This window comes from Thamnophis sirtalis, unplaced genomic scaffold, assembly GCF_051295495.1.
Source record: "Thamnophis sirtalis isolate CommonGarterSnake01/CBP01778 unplaced genomic scaffold, rThaSir2_p1.2 scaffold_1, whole genome shotgun sequence".
Classification (NCBI taxonomy): Eukaryota; Metazoa; Chordata; class Lepidosauria; order Squamata; family Natricidae; genus Thamnophis; species Thamnophis sirtalis.
The window spans coordinates 42,091,380-42,111,093 of record NW_028261381.1 but is presented as its reverse complement, the minus strand read 5'-3'; the positions used below and the strand labels follow the sequence as shown (position 1 = coordinate 42,111,093).

Sequence of the window (19,714 nt, the reverse complement as noted above, 5' to 3'; positions counted from 1 at the left end):
CCTCCCCTCAAAGGGCTTCGCTGCTACAGAAACTTGAAGAGAGATGGGATCATTCATTTATTCCCTCACTAATAGTTTACTCACAAACATCCATGCTGGCATTCCAGCTGCCAGGCTAATTGGGCCACAGCCTGCTGTTTTTAGGGACATCCCAGGGTCCAGAGGCAACCTCACTCCACTCAGGTCCTTTAGCTTACAAAAATAAATGCTAAGGTAGGGTTTATGGGGCAATCAGCTGCCAGGACCACAGGGATACTGTAAGCAGCATATCCTAGTGAGATTTCAGCCTTAAGCTTGTCTTGGCAGCTCAACTGCTGAAAAATAAGATTGCTTAAGAGCAGAATTTGAAGCAGTACCTCATCCCAGCCAGTGCAATAATTTTTGGAGGGAGGCAAAAATTATCTGCCACTTTACAATCTTTGAGACTTTTGATTGTTTGAAGTACTCAGTATAAAAGATGGTTATATGGTTACATCAACTTGCAAGACCTAGGAGGGTAAAGTCAACCCAGAACAACAGCCTTGTTATGTGCCACAATAAAGCATTGTGTACAGGTATCTACTACACTGTGGTGTATCCAGTCCCTGGAAAACAAAGAAACCTCATAGCTGGCTTGTGGTATGGTGTAATCAGTATGCTGATGATGCCCAGCTACACATTTCCATCCTTGGAGGCTGTGAGGGTCTGGATGAGGAGGAACCAGCTTTCACTCAATCCTGGCAAAATGGAGTATTTTTGTGGGTTTGGGCCCCAGGTATAAAGATATGCCATCTTTGACTGGCCAGGATTGCAATGCCCCAGACAGAGCTGGTTCACAATTGGGGTGAGGAAGGGGATTTTGGAGTTGTAGTTATTGTTAGATGAGCAATGGCAGCTGTAGGGAGGAGCATTTACAAATATCTATATGGTATGCCAACTGTACCTTTTCCAGGAGGCCTTGCTCAGGAGTACTATTTGGATTACTGCAATGCACTTTACATTACTGCCCTTGGAAGGCCATCCAGAAGTTACAACTGGTCCAGAATTCAGCAGTGTGCCCCAGGGTTTGCTCATACTACACACCTATTGTGTGAATTGCACTGATTCCCAGTTTTCTTCTGGGTACAATTCAAGGTATTGGTTATAACTCTTAAAGCCCTACATGGAATGGAACCAGGTCATTTGTAGGACTGCCTCTCCCTGGGGATACCTAACTGCCCCACCCAGGCTCCAAGTCCCTTCCTTTAAATATTGCCATCTTGTGGGTCCTCAGAAGTGTGCCTTTTACCCTGCAGCCCCTGCCCTATGTATAGAACACACCCTCTCTCCTGAGAGCTGTCCCTATCCTTTTATCCTCAGGACCTGACTCAATTTCCAAGTTCTGGGATTGGGTAAGGCCAGGGTGCGATGAGAATATAGGTTGCATGAAAGAAGTGTAGTTGTGGCCCCATTTTTAAAAAAAGTTTTATTATTGTTTGTTATATGTATATATTGATTTATTGGCTGTAAGCCATCCAGAATTCATTTTAAGATTGGCAGCCATACAAACATTTTCCTTAATGATTGTATTTTTTAAAATTGTTAAATTAATAGAATCCAAAAGAAAGACAAAAAATGGAACAAATAATAATTTCTAAATATAGACTTTTCAAAAAAAAATGTAGTGAGAAAACTTTCTAGTAATACATCCTCCCTGATTTTCCATTTGTTTCCCCCAACTGCTAACTACAATTTAAATATTTTTGCTTTCAGTTTAACATTAATCACAGTTGTTGGCTTCTGCTTAGGTCCTAGAAGTCATATTCCAAATCTTGTTTTGCTGTGTAATGCATTGCATATAAAGGAGACATTCCTGCCTGCGTTTGGTTAAACATTGCAGCATATTCTCCAGTTCTGGTCTTCCAATCTGATATTGTTGGCAAACCTCCCTTTTCCAATATTATGCAAGATCTGTTCTTGCTGCTATCAACATATACGTTAATTATTTATTTATGTTATGTGAAAACAACCTGATAAAATACTTGTGACTTCGATTCAAGTGTTATTTTTTAAATGTTTTGAATGTTTTGATGTACTTCTTTTTAAAATACTTTGAATGTTTTGATATATTTCTAACATTTTGTTTTTTAGGTTTTGGGGGAGTAAATGGTTTCTTCGTTGTTGTGATATTTCCAACATTTGTTTTGTATTCTTTGTCGATTTTGGCAATCATTGACAGAGTTAAATACCATCTACAGATATTTTGTACCATTTTCCCCTTAAATTTCAGCTTGCAGTAAAATCTTCCCTTCAATCCACTGTGGTTATTTTTTCTCAAGTTTTTATTCCATGTTTTTACATTACGGTGTTCAATTTGTTTCATCTCCATCTAATATTTCAATAGCCATTTATTAAAAACAACATCGTAACACATTATCTTGACTTTGTTTAAGTATTTCAAACTCTGTCATATTTCTCAAAGTTCCTTTTCCTTTTTTGGGGAAGGGTTTTATTTTTCCTTTGTTTGAAGATGCAGGTGGTTTACAATGGCAATTGGGACTGGAATTGCCATTGCTAAGTGGCACATCATAGTGCATGATGTTGCATAACCATGCCACTTAGTGACAGCAGTGGCTGTTATTAAGCGAGAATTGTGCAAGTCATTGAGGACCTAATTTAACCATTCTGGCTTCCTCATTGACTTTACTAGGGGAAATGGTCAGAGAATGTTGGAAATTGTGATCACATGACTGCAATTGTTACTGTGATGTCATTGCAAAGCATAATTGCATCAGGTGCCCGGATCACGATTATGTGACCACAGGAATGCTGGAATGGCCAGAACTCTTAGGAACTCTTTTTTGATATTAATCCATTCTAGTGTGTTGATAATAAATTACCAATTTCAATCATATTTCATTTTGGGTTATACAGGTAGTCCTCAACTTACAACCATTCATTTAGTGACCATTCGAAGTTAGAATGGCACTGAAAAGAGTGAATTATCATTTTTCACACTTGCGACTGTTTTAGCATCCCCATAGTAACATGATCAAAATTCAGGCACTGGGCAACTGGTTCATTTTAATGATGGCTCAGTGTTTTGGGGTCATGTGACCATCTTTTGCAACCTTCTGACAAAGTCAATGGGGAAGCCAGATTTAGTTTACAACTATGTTACTAACTTAAAAAACACAGTGATTCACTTAATATCTGTAGTAAGAAAGGTCATAAAATTGGACGACTTCTTTATGTATACAGTATTTTTTATATCTTTTTTGGGGGCGGGGGTTGTTTGAATCTTATTCATTGTCCTCAGTAATGGTTTTGCCAATTCTTCCTCTTAAAATTTTTTGTAGTATTGGGCCTTCAGCCCATCTGAGGCTTTCCATTTTAGATTTTTTTATCATGTTTTTAACCTCTTGTTGCTTGTTATAGGTTAGTTAGTATTTATTTATATTCTTCAGTAAATTCTTGAATGTATATTTTTAGATTTTCATTTCCAACTTTATGTTTAGAGGATTATTTCCTTAAAAAAACTCTTTGAGTTTTTTCTGTATATCACATAATGACTGCTACACTCTGGAGTTTCTGTGTAAGATATAAGACTAGTCTGGAAGTTTGATTTTTAAAAATCTGTTTTTCAAAAACGGATGTACAAATTGGAAAATGAACAACAGATTATACAGATTTTTAGTTAAATATATTCTTTATATATATAAACTTGATATAAAAGTTCTGATAATTGTATCAAATGTCTTAACATAAAAGGGGCAAAATGAAGTTTAATTTGCAATATTAGAATGAAATGTTATAAACCCGTGTTCCTCTGTCAGGTGGATCCGATTTATGGCATTTGTTTTTGTCTCTAATATTTAAATCATTATATGTTGTCATCTTAATTTAGAAGCATAAACACTGGTTTTTTCACCTCCTTCTGTGGAATTTAGCTCCCTAAATTAAAGTTTGTTGGACATAGTTTTCTTCCACTATGTTTAAAGACACCACCACTACTACCACCCTTGAATATAAATTATTGTGAAAATGTCTCTACTGCCTTTCAAAATATGAGGGAAACGTATGCCTATATTCACTTCCAAAATGTGAAATTTATATATTCATAAACTATGCCTACTTTATCTCTACAGTATTCTAGCTCCATATATTAAAACCCATTTGAATTACTTGTAAGTTCAGTTATTTTAAGATGGTCTTGGCTAGCATTATGGCTTAATATGGAATGCAAAATGTGACAAATACATTCTTTCCAGCTTTCTTTTAAAACTGTTATAAATATACATTTCTCTTTGTGTTGGAATTTGTGTGCATCTATAAAAACAGTATCCTTACATATTAGCCATATAGTTAACCTTAAATTGCATTAGTATGGTATTTCCAAATACGTTGGGTTAAAAAAGAATTTCTGTAGAAATGAAAAATCGGTTTGACAATTTTTCAAATATGAGTTACAACTAGTCAAATTATCATTATTTTTGCTTCATCATATGTAAACATACCTGTTTTAATATAGCCAGTAATTGTCATATTTCTATTCAGATAATCATAGGTATTTCATTATCCCTTATTTTATCAAGTGAGATAGTGGCAATGTACAAGTAGATCTTGCTTAGTAACTCCCTTGTTGAGCAACCATGCAACAATGCTGAGAAAATAACTTTATAACAAAAGGCTGCATTTAAGAACTTGACAGATTCCTTCAGTCATGTGATTACCATTATAGTCAATATGTGTTGTCTTCTGCTGACCTGTTATTTTTCATTTTTTCCTCCTTTTCAGAGCTGAGAAAGATTGTAGAGGAAGGTATTATAAGAGACTAAGCAGGCACACAATGGGGAGTACACATTGAAACGAATGTGGCAGCGTCAACAGCTCAAAGGCACTTAGGGCTGCAAGCCACATGTGTGCTATGTAAACAACTGGTATAATTCCCATTAGGTTGCTGCTTACTCTCTTGTAATTTTTTCCTTGCCAATGAATGCAAATACAAACAATTCCCTTCTTGTCAATTATCCCAGTTCTGGGCCAGCATTTTGGAATGGGTGATGGAAGAGGGAAAAGTAAAGCACAGTATAGTCACATGATTTACCACTTAGTGACCATTTAGCTTAACAACAGAGTTGCTGGTTCCAATTGTGATCATTAAATGAGGACCACCTGTAAAATGGAACTAGAATGAACAACAATAGAAATAAAAATGGCATGATAAATTTCAGTTTGAAGTAATGAATGCTAATGATAGGCTGACCTATGTACAACAAAATAATGCATTATTTGCTATTTTGCTATTATTTATTCTAGTTAATACTTACAGAGTAGTATACATTCAAGAGATGGCCTTTTGATCTTTCTTATTCTTGCTTTCCTTTTAATCTGGAAATATAATGCATAATTTGAATCACAGTTGCTAGAATTCAAAATAATAAAAAAAAACCACTGTATATTTTGCTGAAACATCACCATTCAAACTAAAAGTAGCCTCTAGAAAGTTATATAAAATACCCATTAACAATTTCTTTAGTTAAAATATATTCAAATAACTTAGAACAGTGTTTCTAGAATTTAACATGGCAAAAAATGAAAGTTTTTCAACTCTGGACAATATCTGTACCCAGAACAGATTAGATCCTACAGTGATACCTTGAACACCATCAAACATCAACATCTGCCTATCCCAGATCCATTGGAAGAACTTTGTAATAGCTCAGTGAAGTACTTAGACAATTTGACTGTTCTTGGAAAGCATAGCAGAATTGAACCTTGTTGGAATCTGGAAACGAGTCTATTACAAAGTCCCATGGGAAGGCAGAAAAAGAAGACAACTTGTTGCCAAGAAAGCTACAGGGACCTCTGCATGAAGTCACTTGAAGGTTTGAAAAGACTTATAAAAAAACATCACTACTGTTATTTTAATCATAATTGATTTAAGTGATGATCAAGCAAGCAAAAATTATTGGCATGCTTCCATTTGCACTAGCAATGTGGTTATCAATAATTAATTAGAATGAGGTTCCAAAGCATTATTCTGCCTTGGAGAATTTCAGTTATCCACCTTCAACGTTAAAATTTTGCTTCCTCAACATATGCCACATAGAGTACAGTAGTTTCTAGAATTTTTAGGAATTCTAGACTTTATAGAATTTCCTTCTAACCCAACTCCCCAACAAAATAATTTTGAAAGCTACTATAGGTTTGCATATTTCTTATTAAAATAATTAACATGAAACTGTTCTAAGGAGAGTCATTCATCCATTTATTGAATTTCTAGGCCACCCAAATTCAGAATGACTCTGGATAGTTTCACAATTAATAACGAATACAAGATGAGGCCATATAAGCAAAGAAGAGCAGAGACAAGCTAGCAAGCATTAGCACAAACTGTTCCCTACAAAGAACAATTAGTTCTGGATGGCCCTGTGACCAAATATGTTTGGCAAGTGGGGGAAAATGCTTTTTTGTCCTGTTAGATGTTTCATTTGCATTTGGTACCATTGATCACGGTATCATTTTGGGTGACCTGTAATGTCAACCTCCAGGTCTGGGGCACTGTTTTGGAGTTTTTCAACTCCTTCCTAGTGGGCATTTCCAATTATTGTTGGACTAGGAAAGATCTCCTGGGGACTGTAGCACAGGGTTCCTGTAGAGAGAGCTCACAGTTCCCTAAGGTTCAGCACTTTCCCCCCATATTATTTAATAATATGCCCTTTCATAGACCAGGAGTTTCAAAAGACAATGACCTGTGACCTTGCTATATCTCAGATTATTATAGTTCATTTACATGGGACCAAAAAGCTGCAGTTGGAATAAAAAATGCAGTTTCCTGTTTGCCACCTAGTGCTAGCTGGTTGAGTGGGTTGTTGTTTTTTACTATAAAACCATATAGAATGTCTCATATGGATGGGTAATTGTTCTTTTGTTATATCTGTACCAATCTGTAAAGGTGGAAATAAGAATGGAAAAACAAGGTGCTAAAAAATCTCCAAACTAAGAACGAGTTTCCAACCTCAAACTGACATGTTGAAGGCTCAGAATGGTCAGACTGGAGCCAGATCGTCCTGGCAAAAGGTCCATGAGATCACTAAAAGTCAGTGTCGACTTGAGGGCACCTAACCCTTCGATCTCTTTTGCTCCATGTCTTTCAGTCCTGCAAATTCTCCACACTATTTATTGTTAGCATTTTATTGGAATTTATAAACTCTAGTAATTCATCTCTTTGTGATATGGTTGATCTGTTTTCTTTAGGTAAGAAAAATGGGCATATTTCTTCCATATATAGTTGGCACATCTTCAGAAGAAATTTCTTCAGTTGATAATAAGGGTTATGAGGGTTATAAAATTATCTTGAACATAATAAGTTATCCCTATCATGAAACACATGCTATTTAGATTCACTTTCCATTTTCTTTTTCTGCTTACATTTCCCCGTAATTATGTGTGAGCTTTTTTTAAAATGAAAAATATGATTGAATGACAGTGTTAGAGATCATATGTCTAAGATAACAGAAAGGGAATGTCCCTTTGTCTTTTCTTCTCTGCCACCTCTGTCTGCTTCCTCCAGAGCAGTCTGGGAAGCTGGCAGATGGGGACAGTTAGGTATTTAATTCTGGAGGATTTGCTTGCCACGTTAAATTCAAACATCTCTGATACATTAGTCCTTGTCAGTTCCAATTCTGTGGTGCTATGCTATAACTTTCTCAGTTATATGAAGTAGATCTTAACAAATCAATCCTTGTGCTTCCCCCCCCCCCACATGATGAAATATTAAGAACATCCAGGACATATGCCTCTTAATTGCCCTCTCCTCCCACCTGCCCTGGTAGCTATCTTGTTTTAACAAGAATGGCTGACTTCATGCTCTAGTAATTGGAACAGTGGTATAAGCCTGAAAATCAGAATTCAAATCTTCCCGCATTGGGGATGTTCACTATGACTAATGAAGTTCATTCCCATTATTCTTAACTTCAGAAATATAAGCCATCCATAGCCCCACCTTTAAAATCCTAAGCTACCACAGATACCAAAAAGAAGAAGAAAAATTGATCAATTTTCCTGGTCAATTGAATGGCTTTAAGATCTTGTCCTGTCTACACAAAGGCATGAGTTCATTAGCTTTCCAAATTTTAAAAAAATGCCTATGTAAAGCCATCATACGCTTCCCAGAGCCTGTCTGCTGCTCTTGCCAGCTGCTTGCACCTCCTGCCCCCCCCCCCCCCAACATACCCTCCATCCTCCCAAACTCCTTATCTGGGACTCTCACCTCTTCCTGCTTTAGAACCTGCACCATTCTGGGATTTCAACAGCTACTGGGAGAACTGAGATTGCTGTTGCTAAGCAACACGGCCATGTGATGTCGTGCTTTACAACTGCATTGCTTAATGATGGCAATCCTGGTTCCAATTGCTGTTGTAATCCAAGGATCACTTGTACCAGAAAACATAAGAAATGCCATTTTATCGCAAAAACTCACTATGAGATGAGTGGAGGATAAATATACTGTTATCTCAGTTTTCTCACTTTACAAGCATTTGGGATTTAAGTAAATGTTAGCATGTTTTACCATGTTGGCAACCTTAATCAAATTCTTTATAAGTTCTGATGTATAAATCAAGTGCATCCCTATTTAGATTTGTGAACTAGGAGGCTTGAAATTAGGAAATATTATTTGTTTAACCTTATCACGAAATATGATGGTATGTGCTTTTCAATGCCCCCCCATCTCCCCTTAGCTTTTTCCATCCTCTTGAGTTTCAGAGTTCTGTGGGATCCCCTGTACCTTTAAAAAATTGTATTGAGACAAAACAAAGGTTCCTGTTCAATATGGTTTCTTTAGCAAAGCAAAGATGAACAGAAATGGCACTGAAGCTTATTTAGGCTTATAGATATCTCTGGTGCACATCTACTGTGCATAATGCGAGATGGGAGTGTAGTCAGAATTCACTTTTCTTCAGCTATGTGACAACAGACCCTTCCCCCACCCATGTTCTTCTCAAATTGGTATCAGATTTTCCCCTCAGTTTTAAATCAATAAGAGATAAAAAAAAAGAACATAATCAGTGTTGAAACATAGGTAAATCAGCCCCATTATTTATGCAAGTAGTGTCTCTCCTCCCTTTCCCATATCCTTAGAATTGCTTTTTGGAACACCTAGTCTTGCAGTATATTTGGACAAGCAAAAGTGCCTTAAGGATTTAGTGTACAGATAGTCCTTGAGTTGTGATACTTCAGTCATAATGATTGTACAAAATTATGATGGCATTGAGGAAGGAGAGTACAATGGATTTTCAGAGTTCCGGCTGTTGTAATCGTGATTGCAATCCAGGTGCTTGGCATCCAGTTTGTGATTATTATATTGCAGTGGGCCATGATCACATGGCTTCCCACAAGCAAAGTGTGTCTGTGTGTGTGTGATTCTAAACAAGTGTTTTCCCACAGGAAAGCTTTTTATAACTTATTTCAAATCCATCTGGACAGTTTGTAACTTTCCAAAATGAATGTCCTAATCACTATCTCAAAAAAAAAAAAATTTTTTTAAAAGTGCTTAAATTTGTACTTTTCACAAAGGTTTAAAGGAAACTCAGGCTAGTAAAACTTGACATTCTGAAGTTCCTAATATCTGAAAAACAATGGACAAGCAATTTCCAAAATCCTAGAATCATAGGGCAGGAAGGGACCTTGGAGGTCTTCTAGTCCCACCCTCTGCTCAAGGCAGGAGTGATTAAGTGAAAAGTGATTAAGAAAGAAAGTATGCAAACTCTGTGTCCTTAGATGTGCCACCACAGTGTAAGTAAAAGTAGCTATTTGTTCATCTCCCGAAGTTCTAAATCTGCCAGAAACCACTTTCTTAAAAATCCTCATGAAGAGCAATTGTTGGAAACACTTGTGGGCAATTCGAAGTCCTCTTCATGTCTAGAGAGGAATCCTGAAGTTTCTGTCCATTTGCCAGCTCTTCCTTCTGCCATAGCTGTTGTCTCTGTTCTCAGTGGAACCATCTTCAGTTTGCCATTTCTTCCCTGGAAGTCCTCATTGTTAATATTGAAATGAAGAGGGTGTATTGCTTCTGGTTTTACATGAACCTTGAAGGAGCAGTTGCTTCCCTTTATCTTTCACTGATGGCTTTGGAGGTTTTACATACATACATACATACATACATACATACATACATACATACATACATATAATGTAAGTTTAATAATAATCAAATCTATTTCATAATAGCTGTTCCTTAAAATTATTTTTTTTCAAATCAGTTCCTCCCTCTCTTCTATCAATATTTTACCCTGCAGTCTATCTACTTGGATGATATATTATGATCTGTATTAACCTATTACCTACTGCCATATTTAAGCTTCTTGCCCATCCTTATCCAAGGAGGAACAAACAACTCCAATTTTAGTCTGTTTCAATTTTCTGATACCTGCTAGGTTAAAACACATTATAGCTACATTTTAGAGCTCAAGAGCTTTAATACAGCTATCAGGCAGTTTAAGGCAAAAATGATTAATTCTGATGGATTCTCCTGAAGAAAAAAACTTGTAGTTTTAATGCTTCAATAAATTTTGTGTAAAAGCTGTCTAGTATTTAAATGACTTTTAAGACTTCAGAGCTTTTACAGACATAGAATTTTAATAATCTAGAAAGTCATTTTGGAAAGAAGTATTTGTTTATCAAGTTTAATATTAACTGAATACCTGCTTTTATACTATAAAGCACTCAATGTTAGTATAAGTGCATTTGTCAGGTTTTTTTTTAATGTAATCCTTAATATTATTAGACATATTTTATTATCCTTTCTAACATGATTTATGGCAGACAAGAGCATCATTCTAATTGTCTAGCTTTCATTAAGCCAGGATAAACTCTTTGGAAAAGTGTTTTGCCAAATGTTTCAAAAGGCAAGCAACAACATTCTTTTTGTCTGGTTTTTATGGATGTCTCCATGTATTGATGAAGTCATTGGAACTTTATAGAAGTAGTCCTCGACTTACAATAGTTCATTTAGTGATCTTTTGAAGTTACAACAGCACTGAAAAATGTGACTTATGACCTTTTTTCACACATATGACCATTGCAGCGTCCCCTTACTCTTTTGTTCAAAATTCTAACACTTGGCAACTGGCTCATATTTATGATGATTGCAGTGTCCTGGGGTCATGTGATCACCTTTTGCCAAGTGTTAGAAGCAAAATTAATGGGGAAGCCAGATTCACTTAACAACCATGTTACTAACTTAACAACTATGGCAAGAAAGGTCATAAAATGGGGCAAAATTCACTTAACATCTATTTTACTTAACATCATAAATTTTGGGCTCAATTGTCAAGGACTACTTGTACACAAAGCTGTGTGTAGCTAATTTGCAACGAGATGGGTGACAAATTGAAAGTAAACAAATAAATAAATCTTACATACATACATACAAACATACATACATTACCTGTGTTCTTACATATACAAACATACATACATGTATAACATACATTAGCCAAATTCTTGTTTGGATCAGGATTTCCTACTGTTAAGAAAAGCATCCCTCACATGGAAAGGAGAAGATGACTATTTCCACCTTCTTTATCCTGTGTTTCCTCTGAAGATTTGCTCTTGAGACTCTTTGTGTTTCCTGAATGGGCATCTGTGGGGAACACACATCTAGCCTGGATTGGATATTTTTAGCACACTTTGAATGAATCTTTGTTCTGTCAGGAGGCTGAATACAATACACAGATTTATATTGGGGCTGTTCTTCAAAGCATTCAGCAGGGGTGCTTCACAAAACATGTTAAGGCTGATGATGCACCCCTGTGTGAAGTGTTAAAACAGTGCATCCTTTAAGCTCACTTGTGCTGAATTGTCCTCAGGTGTGCGTGTACATGGACAACAGTGGTGGATTCCAGATCCCGTTGCAACCAGTATGGTGCAACGGGGTGCGGCATCCACCACATGAACGTGCACAGCACGCACATGCGTACTTAACGTCTGCGATGCTCCACAACACTCCAGCTGCTCAGCGGAGCGTCACATAGGTGCCATATTCTCTGTGCGCGGAAGCCCCAAAGAGCTCAAATACAGGTATGGAAGGCAGGCGGCGGGTGGGCCCTCCGGAGCACTGTACCGGAATGGTACTCGGTGCTCCCGGCAGGCACCCGTACCGGGGTGTACTGGTCGTAATCCACCACTGATGGACAACCACTTTGCTAAACATTCCAGCAGACGCCAATCCTGCAGACTGGCTAAATGAGCCTTCGAGGGATACGGTTGCTTTAATGCTTGAGGAGAACCTTTGGATTGGGAAAAATAGAGAGTTTCCTCTTATAAACACCTCACAGCCTTTTCCTTCTTACTGAGTGCTAGACTAGAGTGTTTGGGGGTTTTTTGGTTAGGAAGAAACAGAAGCTAGTCCTTCATTATCTTTGAACCCTGTAGGTCTTGTTAAGGATTTATGCTGTTTCCCTTGAGTAGAATAAATGCAAAAGGTCCTCTCTTGTATTATAGTTCTACCAGGGACGTGCAGTCACTGGAGGCAGGGGGGGGGGGGGCTCACCAGTCTCAGGAAGAAAAGGAAAGAATTTTTTAAAAATAATTAAAAAGGCCAAGGTAGTTGCTGCCAGACTCCAAGTCACAGTGACTTTGAGTCTGCTTAGTGTTAACTGTAGGGAGAGGCTAGAGAACTATGGGCCTCCTTTGCATAAGGAATTTTTCGCCTTTTAAGAGTTAAGCAAGGGTTAAAAAGCAAAACATTTCTTATGCAAATGAGGCACGTGATTCTCTCGCCTCCTCCTTCAGAGGGCTTAGAGGCTTTTTAAAAACATTTAAGCAAAGTCATCCACGTGGTGACTCTAGCAGCAACTATCCTAACCTGCCTGGCCCTGGCTAGACCAAATCTTGCATTTTTGACGCAGCTGGAAGGTATGTGGGTCAGAGGGAGGCGGCTGGGGGGAAGAATTCAAAGTTATTGTAATTTGTAAGTAATGTTTTATTGTGAGTAATTTGTGTGTGTGTGTGTGTATGTGTTTCTTCACTCAAACAAACTCTCAATTTGAGAGAGAGTTTGTTTGAGAAGAGAGAGAAGGGGTAGAGGCAGGGAGGGCAGCGTTGTTTGAGAAGAGAGGGGCAGCCCTCTCCCCCACACCGGGAGCCCCATCCTGCTCCCCTCCCCCCTTTCTTCGCCAGCTGCCACCTCGGCCCCCTGCCTCCTCTGTCCCCGCCGCTGTGTCCGACAGGCATCTCGCGTTTATATCTGCCATACATGCGAGATGCCTGGCGGACACAGAGGGGTGACGGAGGAGGTGGGGGGCGAGATGGCAGAGCGCGGCAGCGGCGAGAAGCAGCACCCCCGCTGCTGTGTCCACTAGGCGTCTCACGTTTATGGCGGGCATAAACGCGAGACGCCTGGTGGACACAGAGGCGGGGACGGAGGAGGTGGGGGGCAAGGTGGCAGAGCACGGCAGCGGCAAGAAACAGCACCCCCGCTACTGTGTCCACTAGGCGTCTCACGTTTATGGCGGGCATAAATGCGAGACGTCCCCGCCACTGCCACGCTCCCCCGCCTCGACCCCCCACCTCCTCCGTCCCCATCCGCTGCGGGCGTTCCCTTCCCGCAAGCCATTTCATGAACGGCCGCTAACGAAGAATCGGGCCCTTGCCAGCCATGGCAATAGCAATAGCAATAGCAGTTAGACTTATATACCGCTTCATAGAGCTTTCAGCCCTCTCTAAGCGGTTTACAGAGTCAGCATATTGCCCCCAACAACAATCTGGGTCCTCATTTTACCCACCTTGGAAGGATGGAAGGCTGAGTCAACCCTGAGCCGGTGAGATTTGAACAGCCGAACTGCAGAACTGCAGTCAGCTGAAGTAGCCTGCAGTGCTGCATTTAACCACTGCGCCACCTTGGCATGATTCAACCTCTGCTTTTCTTTTCGAGGCGCCCTTGTCCGCCTCCAAACCACCACCCCAAAAAACCCTCCCACTTCCAACCGGTTTCCCCCTTTTTACTTATTTAAAAAAAAAATAAAGGGTGGCATTGCCAAGCGGAGAGCGACGTGCCAGGGGGAAATGCCAGACCGACTGAGGCTTTAATGGGCTATGGAGGCGAGGGGGAATTAATTGGGTTGGCTCTTGGTTGGCACCAAGGGCACCCCAAGCGGGTTTCATGAGGAGAAGGCGTGAGGCGGGGGCTTTCCTGCAACTGGCTGAGCCCTGAGTGGAGGCGGCTGTTTTCTGGCTTCTTTATGGCTTTGTCAGCAGCGGGATCGCTTCGTGTGGGCGCGATTCATATGCAAATGGGGACGTGGGGAAGCAGGTTGGCAGGAGTTGAAGAAAAGAGGAGGAGGTGGGGGAGCGTGGCAGCGGCGGGGATGTTCTTGCCGCTGCCAGGCTCTTGCCTTACCAAACGTAATCCTTACCGCATGTCACTGAGTTATACCGATTAACAAATCACTCTTGATAAAGTTCTATCTACAGGTTGGGCTCCTTCTCCTGTCCCCCCCCCCCCGCCCCTCTCCCCAATGTATCTGGCCTCTTTGGTTTCAGCCTTCTGTAAGGTAGCTAAAACTAGCAAGTTCAGACAACATTTTAAATTAAAGTAGCAAAACTGACTTGTTTTGTTTGAGATTTCATTCTGTTGACTCAAATCTGATAATGGATGTTTCATGAGGTTTTATTGCATTCTAATATATTTTGTGTTTACAAACCACCTGGAACTTTTGGAGACATAGGAATAAATGAAAAAAGTAAAGGGATCCTTTATCAGTTAAATATTTAGGTAAGCCATAGCAACCGCGGTTGGATATCGGACTTGAGAGCGGGGAAGTAAAATGGCCAAGAAAATTTTCCAACAATCGCTATAGGTATTTTTAACTAGACAAAGGTGACATTAAATTAAATTGTCAGGATTTAAAATGTATTTTAGGACAGTTTGGTCTAGTGGTTAAGGCACAAGGCTAGAAACCAGGAGATGGTGAGTTCTAGTCCTGTCTTGGCATGAAAGCTGGCTGGGTGACTTTGGCCAATCATTCTTTCTCCATACAATCCACCTCAAAAGGTTGCTGTTGAGGGGAAAATAGGAGGAGAAAGGAGTATTTATTATGTTTGCCATCTCAAGCTATTTATCAAATTAATAAAACTCTTAAAAATACAGTCTATTGATTAAAAAAATCAAAAACATCATCACTATAGTAAAATAAGGAATTTGATCTCTATATGAAACCTATCAAAAGCTATCCATTAATCTTTGGTTGAAATAATGAGGCTCAATACATTTTATCATGTGAACCATTGTCTATGTGTTGTTATTTCCTTAAAGTGAATCATTGTTATTGTCAGTAGGTTTTATTCCTTCTCATTATTTATTTTTTAACCTTTTACCAAGTTTGTGGCCTTACAAAACTGCTGTTTTCCCTATATTGAGGCAAGCTATTCTGCCCTTTGATAGTCAGTTTATTTTATATGTAATATGTTTATAAACATAGATCAGTTTCTTTCACCTTTTAATACTTCTAGGTATTAAAAGAATTTTTGGGTAAAATTCATACTTTCCCCTTTCCCCATTTTCAGGTTTTTATCAAATAAAAATAATAAACCTTGGGGAAAGAAGAAAAATACAGTTCTTTATCTCAGTGTTTTGTTCACTTCTTTCTCTTGTTCTTTGGCATTTCATATCTTTATATAGAAACTGTGGATTAATAATAGTGAAACAATGCTAATTCTTTGCTTCCATCTTGGTGTTGAAAGGAAGGATACTGACAGCTAAACTGCTGCCTTTATACTGAAAAAGAGTGCCATAAAGTGGGGATGTCAAGAGTCCCTACTCCTTCACCATCTGGAGAGATGTCCAGTGGACCTGTGGCTGAAAGCTGGTGTTACACACAGGTAATGTAGTGTCTGAGTTTAGAATGTGTTATTAGCATAATTCTCATAGTTGAAGGTTGCCCTTTTGGCTACTTATTCTCTTCAGTCCAGCCCTATTGCATGGTGTTGTCATGGTAGGGATGAAATGGAGACCCCAAATAAACTGCCTTGAAATCTCGAAGAAAATCTAACAAACTAAGTAAAAATAAATCAACCTTGAGAAAGAGGCATTGCCCAAAAGTAATGATAAGAACCATGCCTGAAAAGCCATCCAAAGAAATATTTATGATTTTGAAAGAAGAAAGAACAGGGAGACAAAAAGTTGGATAATGACGTTTTAGCAAAAAACCCAATATAGAAACACAAAGTGAAAAAAGCAGTGACAGTTTTACAGGCAGAAGATTAAATACCAGAGATTGGCGAGTTGTCAAAAAAAATATAGATGAACAGCCTAAAGTCTTTGAAGTGTTCAACCTGTACCTGACAATGACAAAGAGTGGCCAGTGGTAATTGGTCACTTAGCCTTTCAATAATGAACCAGATCTCAACAGTTAGTATTACACAGTTCAGTTGTATCTCTCTGTTTGGTGAAATGCAATGACAGTCTTTTCCCCCCATCCCTTTAAGTCAGTTTTAGCTCCTCCTAATGACATGTCCATGTGAGTTTCTTAGCAGTGATATGGAAAGTGTATGCAGTTGCCTGTCTGGATGTTTATTTATCTACGACTCTGATTTCCTCTGGCAGTATCATATCAAAGATTAACCAGGCCTAATTCTGCTTAATTCTGAAGACCAGAAAATTCTAGTAGAAGTGAATAGTAAGGCTGTTCATGCTTCCAAAATGATTGGGTAGTACTACACAATGGAGAGGGGCACAGCAGCCACATTTTGTTTCAGTTTTTTAAACCAGCCACATTTTGTTTCAGTTTTTCATATAAATCTCAAAAATATTGTAGCTGTTTTAAAACAATGCTGATCCAAACGCATTTTGAATAGTCTTTTAAATCATTTTCAAAGTACAGTTACTTTTTATGAGATGGGCCGCTTTCCAATGTGATTGATTTATTAATAAATAAATAATACAATTATAGTATGCAACATACGAATGCAAAAGGGATGTTCTGAAATATCCCAAGGTCTAATATCTAAAATTTAAAAAGTTAAAACATTATTACATGTGTTAGCTTTTTGAACTCTGAGGAGCTATTAAGTTTCCTATTATTAATTTACTACTGTTTCCAATTAAGAGAAAGTGGGGATAAAATGCTGTAATCTTGTTCTATAAAACTAGAAAGAATGAGATGAATTATCTCAAAATGAGAAGCTTAAGTTTTATGCATTAATAGCTCTACTGCCTGACATGATCATCAATGAGACACTTATTTCCTGGCAATCCATAATACAAAGTATTAGCATTATTAGCAATTGAATTAGTCAAATATTAGAAAGCAAATTAATCATAAATACAGCTTTCTCAAGTCTGGGAGCCTACAGATTTATTGCTCTCCAGGACCAAGAGTTAGTAGTGGCAATTTTGAGTTAATGGAAAATAATTATGCAATGTGTTGACATAATTTTTAAAATATAAAGTGGAGTGATTCCTTAATTCAATAAGATATTGTTTTGTTATCTTTAAGTGGGTGAGCAGTTGACTTCTTTGGTAATTTTTTAAAATTAGTTTTGAAAAAGATGGACTTTGTAAATTTACATAACTGTCTGCATTTCTTATGTAGGTTAAAGTTGTGAAGTTTTCTTATATGTGGACCATTAATAACTTCAGTTTCTGCCGAGAAGAAATGGGTGAAGTTTTAAAAAGTTCGACTTTTTCTTCAGGGCCAAATGATAAAATGAAATGGTAAGATATATGCATTAATTTCTTTTTGCCTTAAATATAAGAGATTCCATGAAAATATAATGTCTCCTGTTAGGATACAATATTTTATTAGAACAGTTAACAGAAAAACTGTTAACTACTACCAATCATAATGACAAGTCACCACAGCTAAAGACTGAAATATAATTTGTCATACATATTGTAACATATTGAAATATACTGTGGTGATTTCCAGCCTTTTCTCTGATATGAAATTATCAGGGAATTGAGCACATAGGGTACACAGAAGAAAAAGGTCCCCCTCCATACCCACAGTAACCAATCACAGCACAGATTGCCTCATGCAGGAGCCAGCACTCTCAAACTAATCAGCTATAACTGTGTGTTCTGCCTCAACCCCACTATTCCAGCTACTAAATTTAAATATTGTAACAAAAACAGTGTCATCACTGGAAACATGAGATCACTAACTTATTGGTTGGAAATGTACACCTTTCCCTATCATACCATATCTGACACTTTGCCCCAGCTCAGCATTAAGTAGTTAATATGAAAAATTATGTACATGATGGCAAAAAAATATTTTGAGATCACCAGATTGTCAATGTTTTGACATTTCTTCCTAAAATCCTACAAAATGTGGTCTTTAATGGTGCAGGTTGGGCTAATAAATATTCATTTTTTTGTGTTTGTATATAAAATACATTTATTGTGTTAGGAACCACCGATGTTTTGCATTTATATCAAACTAGCTTCTCATTTTAAGACTATTGAATCTTTGATAGGGTTCATATATCATGCTTAACCACACATTTGGTTTAAACACAAATTGCTAAATAAACAAAAATAGATGGTTACTTAAGCAAGTTTGAACCGGGAAGCCAAGTTAATTTAGTGTAGTTCTCTGTGGCTTATTTAACTTATGTATAAATCAGGAATTTGTGTACATTCTATTTTAAGTGCTTGAATTAGTGTGGTGTAAGAATGTTTTCATGTAATTCCCTTGTTTATGTAATGTTAATATTTTGATTATAATCCATTCCTTTTGTCCCTGAATGTGTGATGGAAGCATGCTTTCTGAAAGCTTGGGATTATTATTATCCTGAGCATCTTGAGGTGAGATGCAAATTGAGTAGATCAGAAGTTATTATTTAAAGAGAAAAATGTGCTTATATTTGGTTTTCCTTACAAAGCCTGGTTTTTTTTTAATCCATGTGTTTTGAACATAGAGGTAGCTCTCGACTTAACAAGAGTTCATTTAGTGACCATTCAAAGTTACAATGGCACTGAAAAAAGAACTATTTTTCACACTTATGACTGTTGCAGCATCCCCATGGTCATGTGATCAGTTGGCATCTGGCATGTGTTTATAGTGGTTGCAGTATTCCAGGGTCATGTGATCTCCTTTTGCAACCTTCTAACAAGTAAAGTCAATGGGGAAGTCAGATTCACTTAACGACCATGCTACTAAGTTAACTGCAGTGATTCACTTAACAAAAGGTTGTAAAATGGGGAAAAATTCACTTAACAACTGACTTGCTTAGCAACAAAAATGTTGGGCTCAATTGTGGACGTAAGTCGAGGACTACCTGTATTTACAGGCTCCATTGAGTAGCTTTTAGAAATCACCATAGATTGTAATGAAGCTTTTTTTAAAAAGAAAGTGAAAAAAGATGGGGATGGATTTTGTCATTTTTTTCTGCACTTTATCCCATATTGTTTTAAAGAGCCCTGTAAACTTTTATGGTGAATGCAGGTGTTGACAGGACAAACACCAGATTTTTCCTTGTGTTAAGATGTTTGTCAGATGTATTTTTTCTAGAGGAGCTATTCTACTGTATAAAATAGTAAAATCTTGCCATTGAGGTAGGAGAGCAAGACTAGACTTGAAGATAAGTGAATAGCAGATGTGACACTAATCCACAATAGTGGAATATTTGAAGTTTGTAACTTTGGTTAAGGCCATGTTATTCAAAAACAATTTTGCAAAATATCAATCTAAAAGAGAGCTATTTTATGATTCCTTGTAAGAGACCTTATTCTAGCACATTTGAAACA

General features: G+C 37.8%; 1 protein-coding gene across 2 annotated transcripts in view; it reads left to right on the top strand.

Moving 5' to 3' along the window:
* The window catches only part of SPOPL (speckle type BTB/POZ protein like), a 39,791-nt gene that overhangs the window by 8,201 nt on the left and 11,876 nt on the right, over window positions 1-19,714 (top strand). For both annotated transcript variants that reach the window (XM_087710961.1, XM_014073419.2), the window contains exons 2-3: window positions 15,706-15,843; window positions 17,556-17,677. In XM_087710961.1, the coding sequence (XP_087567087.1) occupies window positions 15,766-15,843; window positions 17,556-17,677 (200 nt within the window). In that variant the 5' untranslated portion in view covers window positions 15,706-15,765. The remainder of the gene's footprint in view (window positions 1-15,705; window positions 15,844-17,555; window positions 17,678-19,714) is intronic.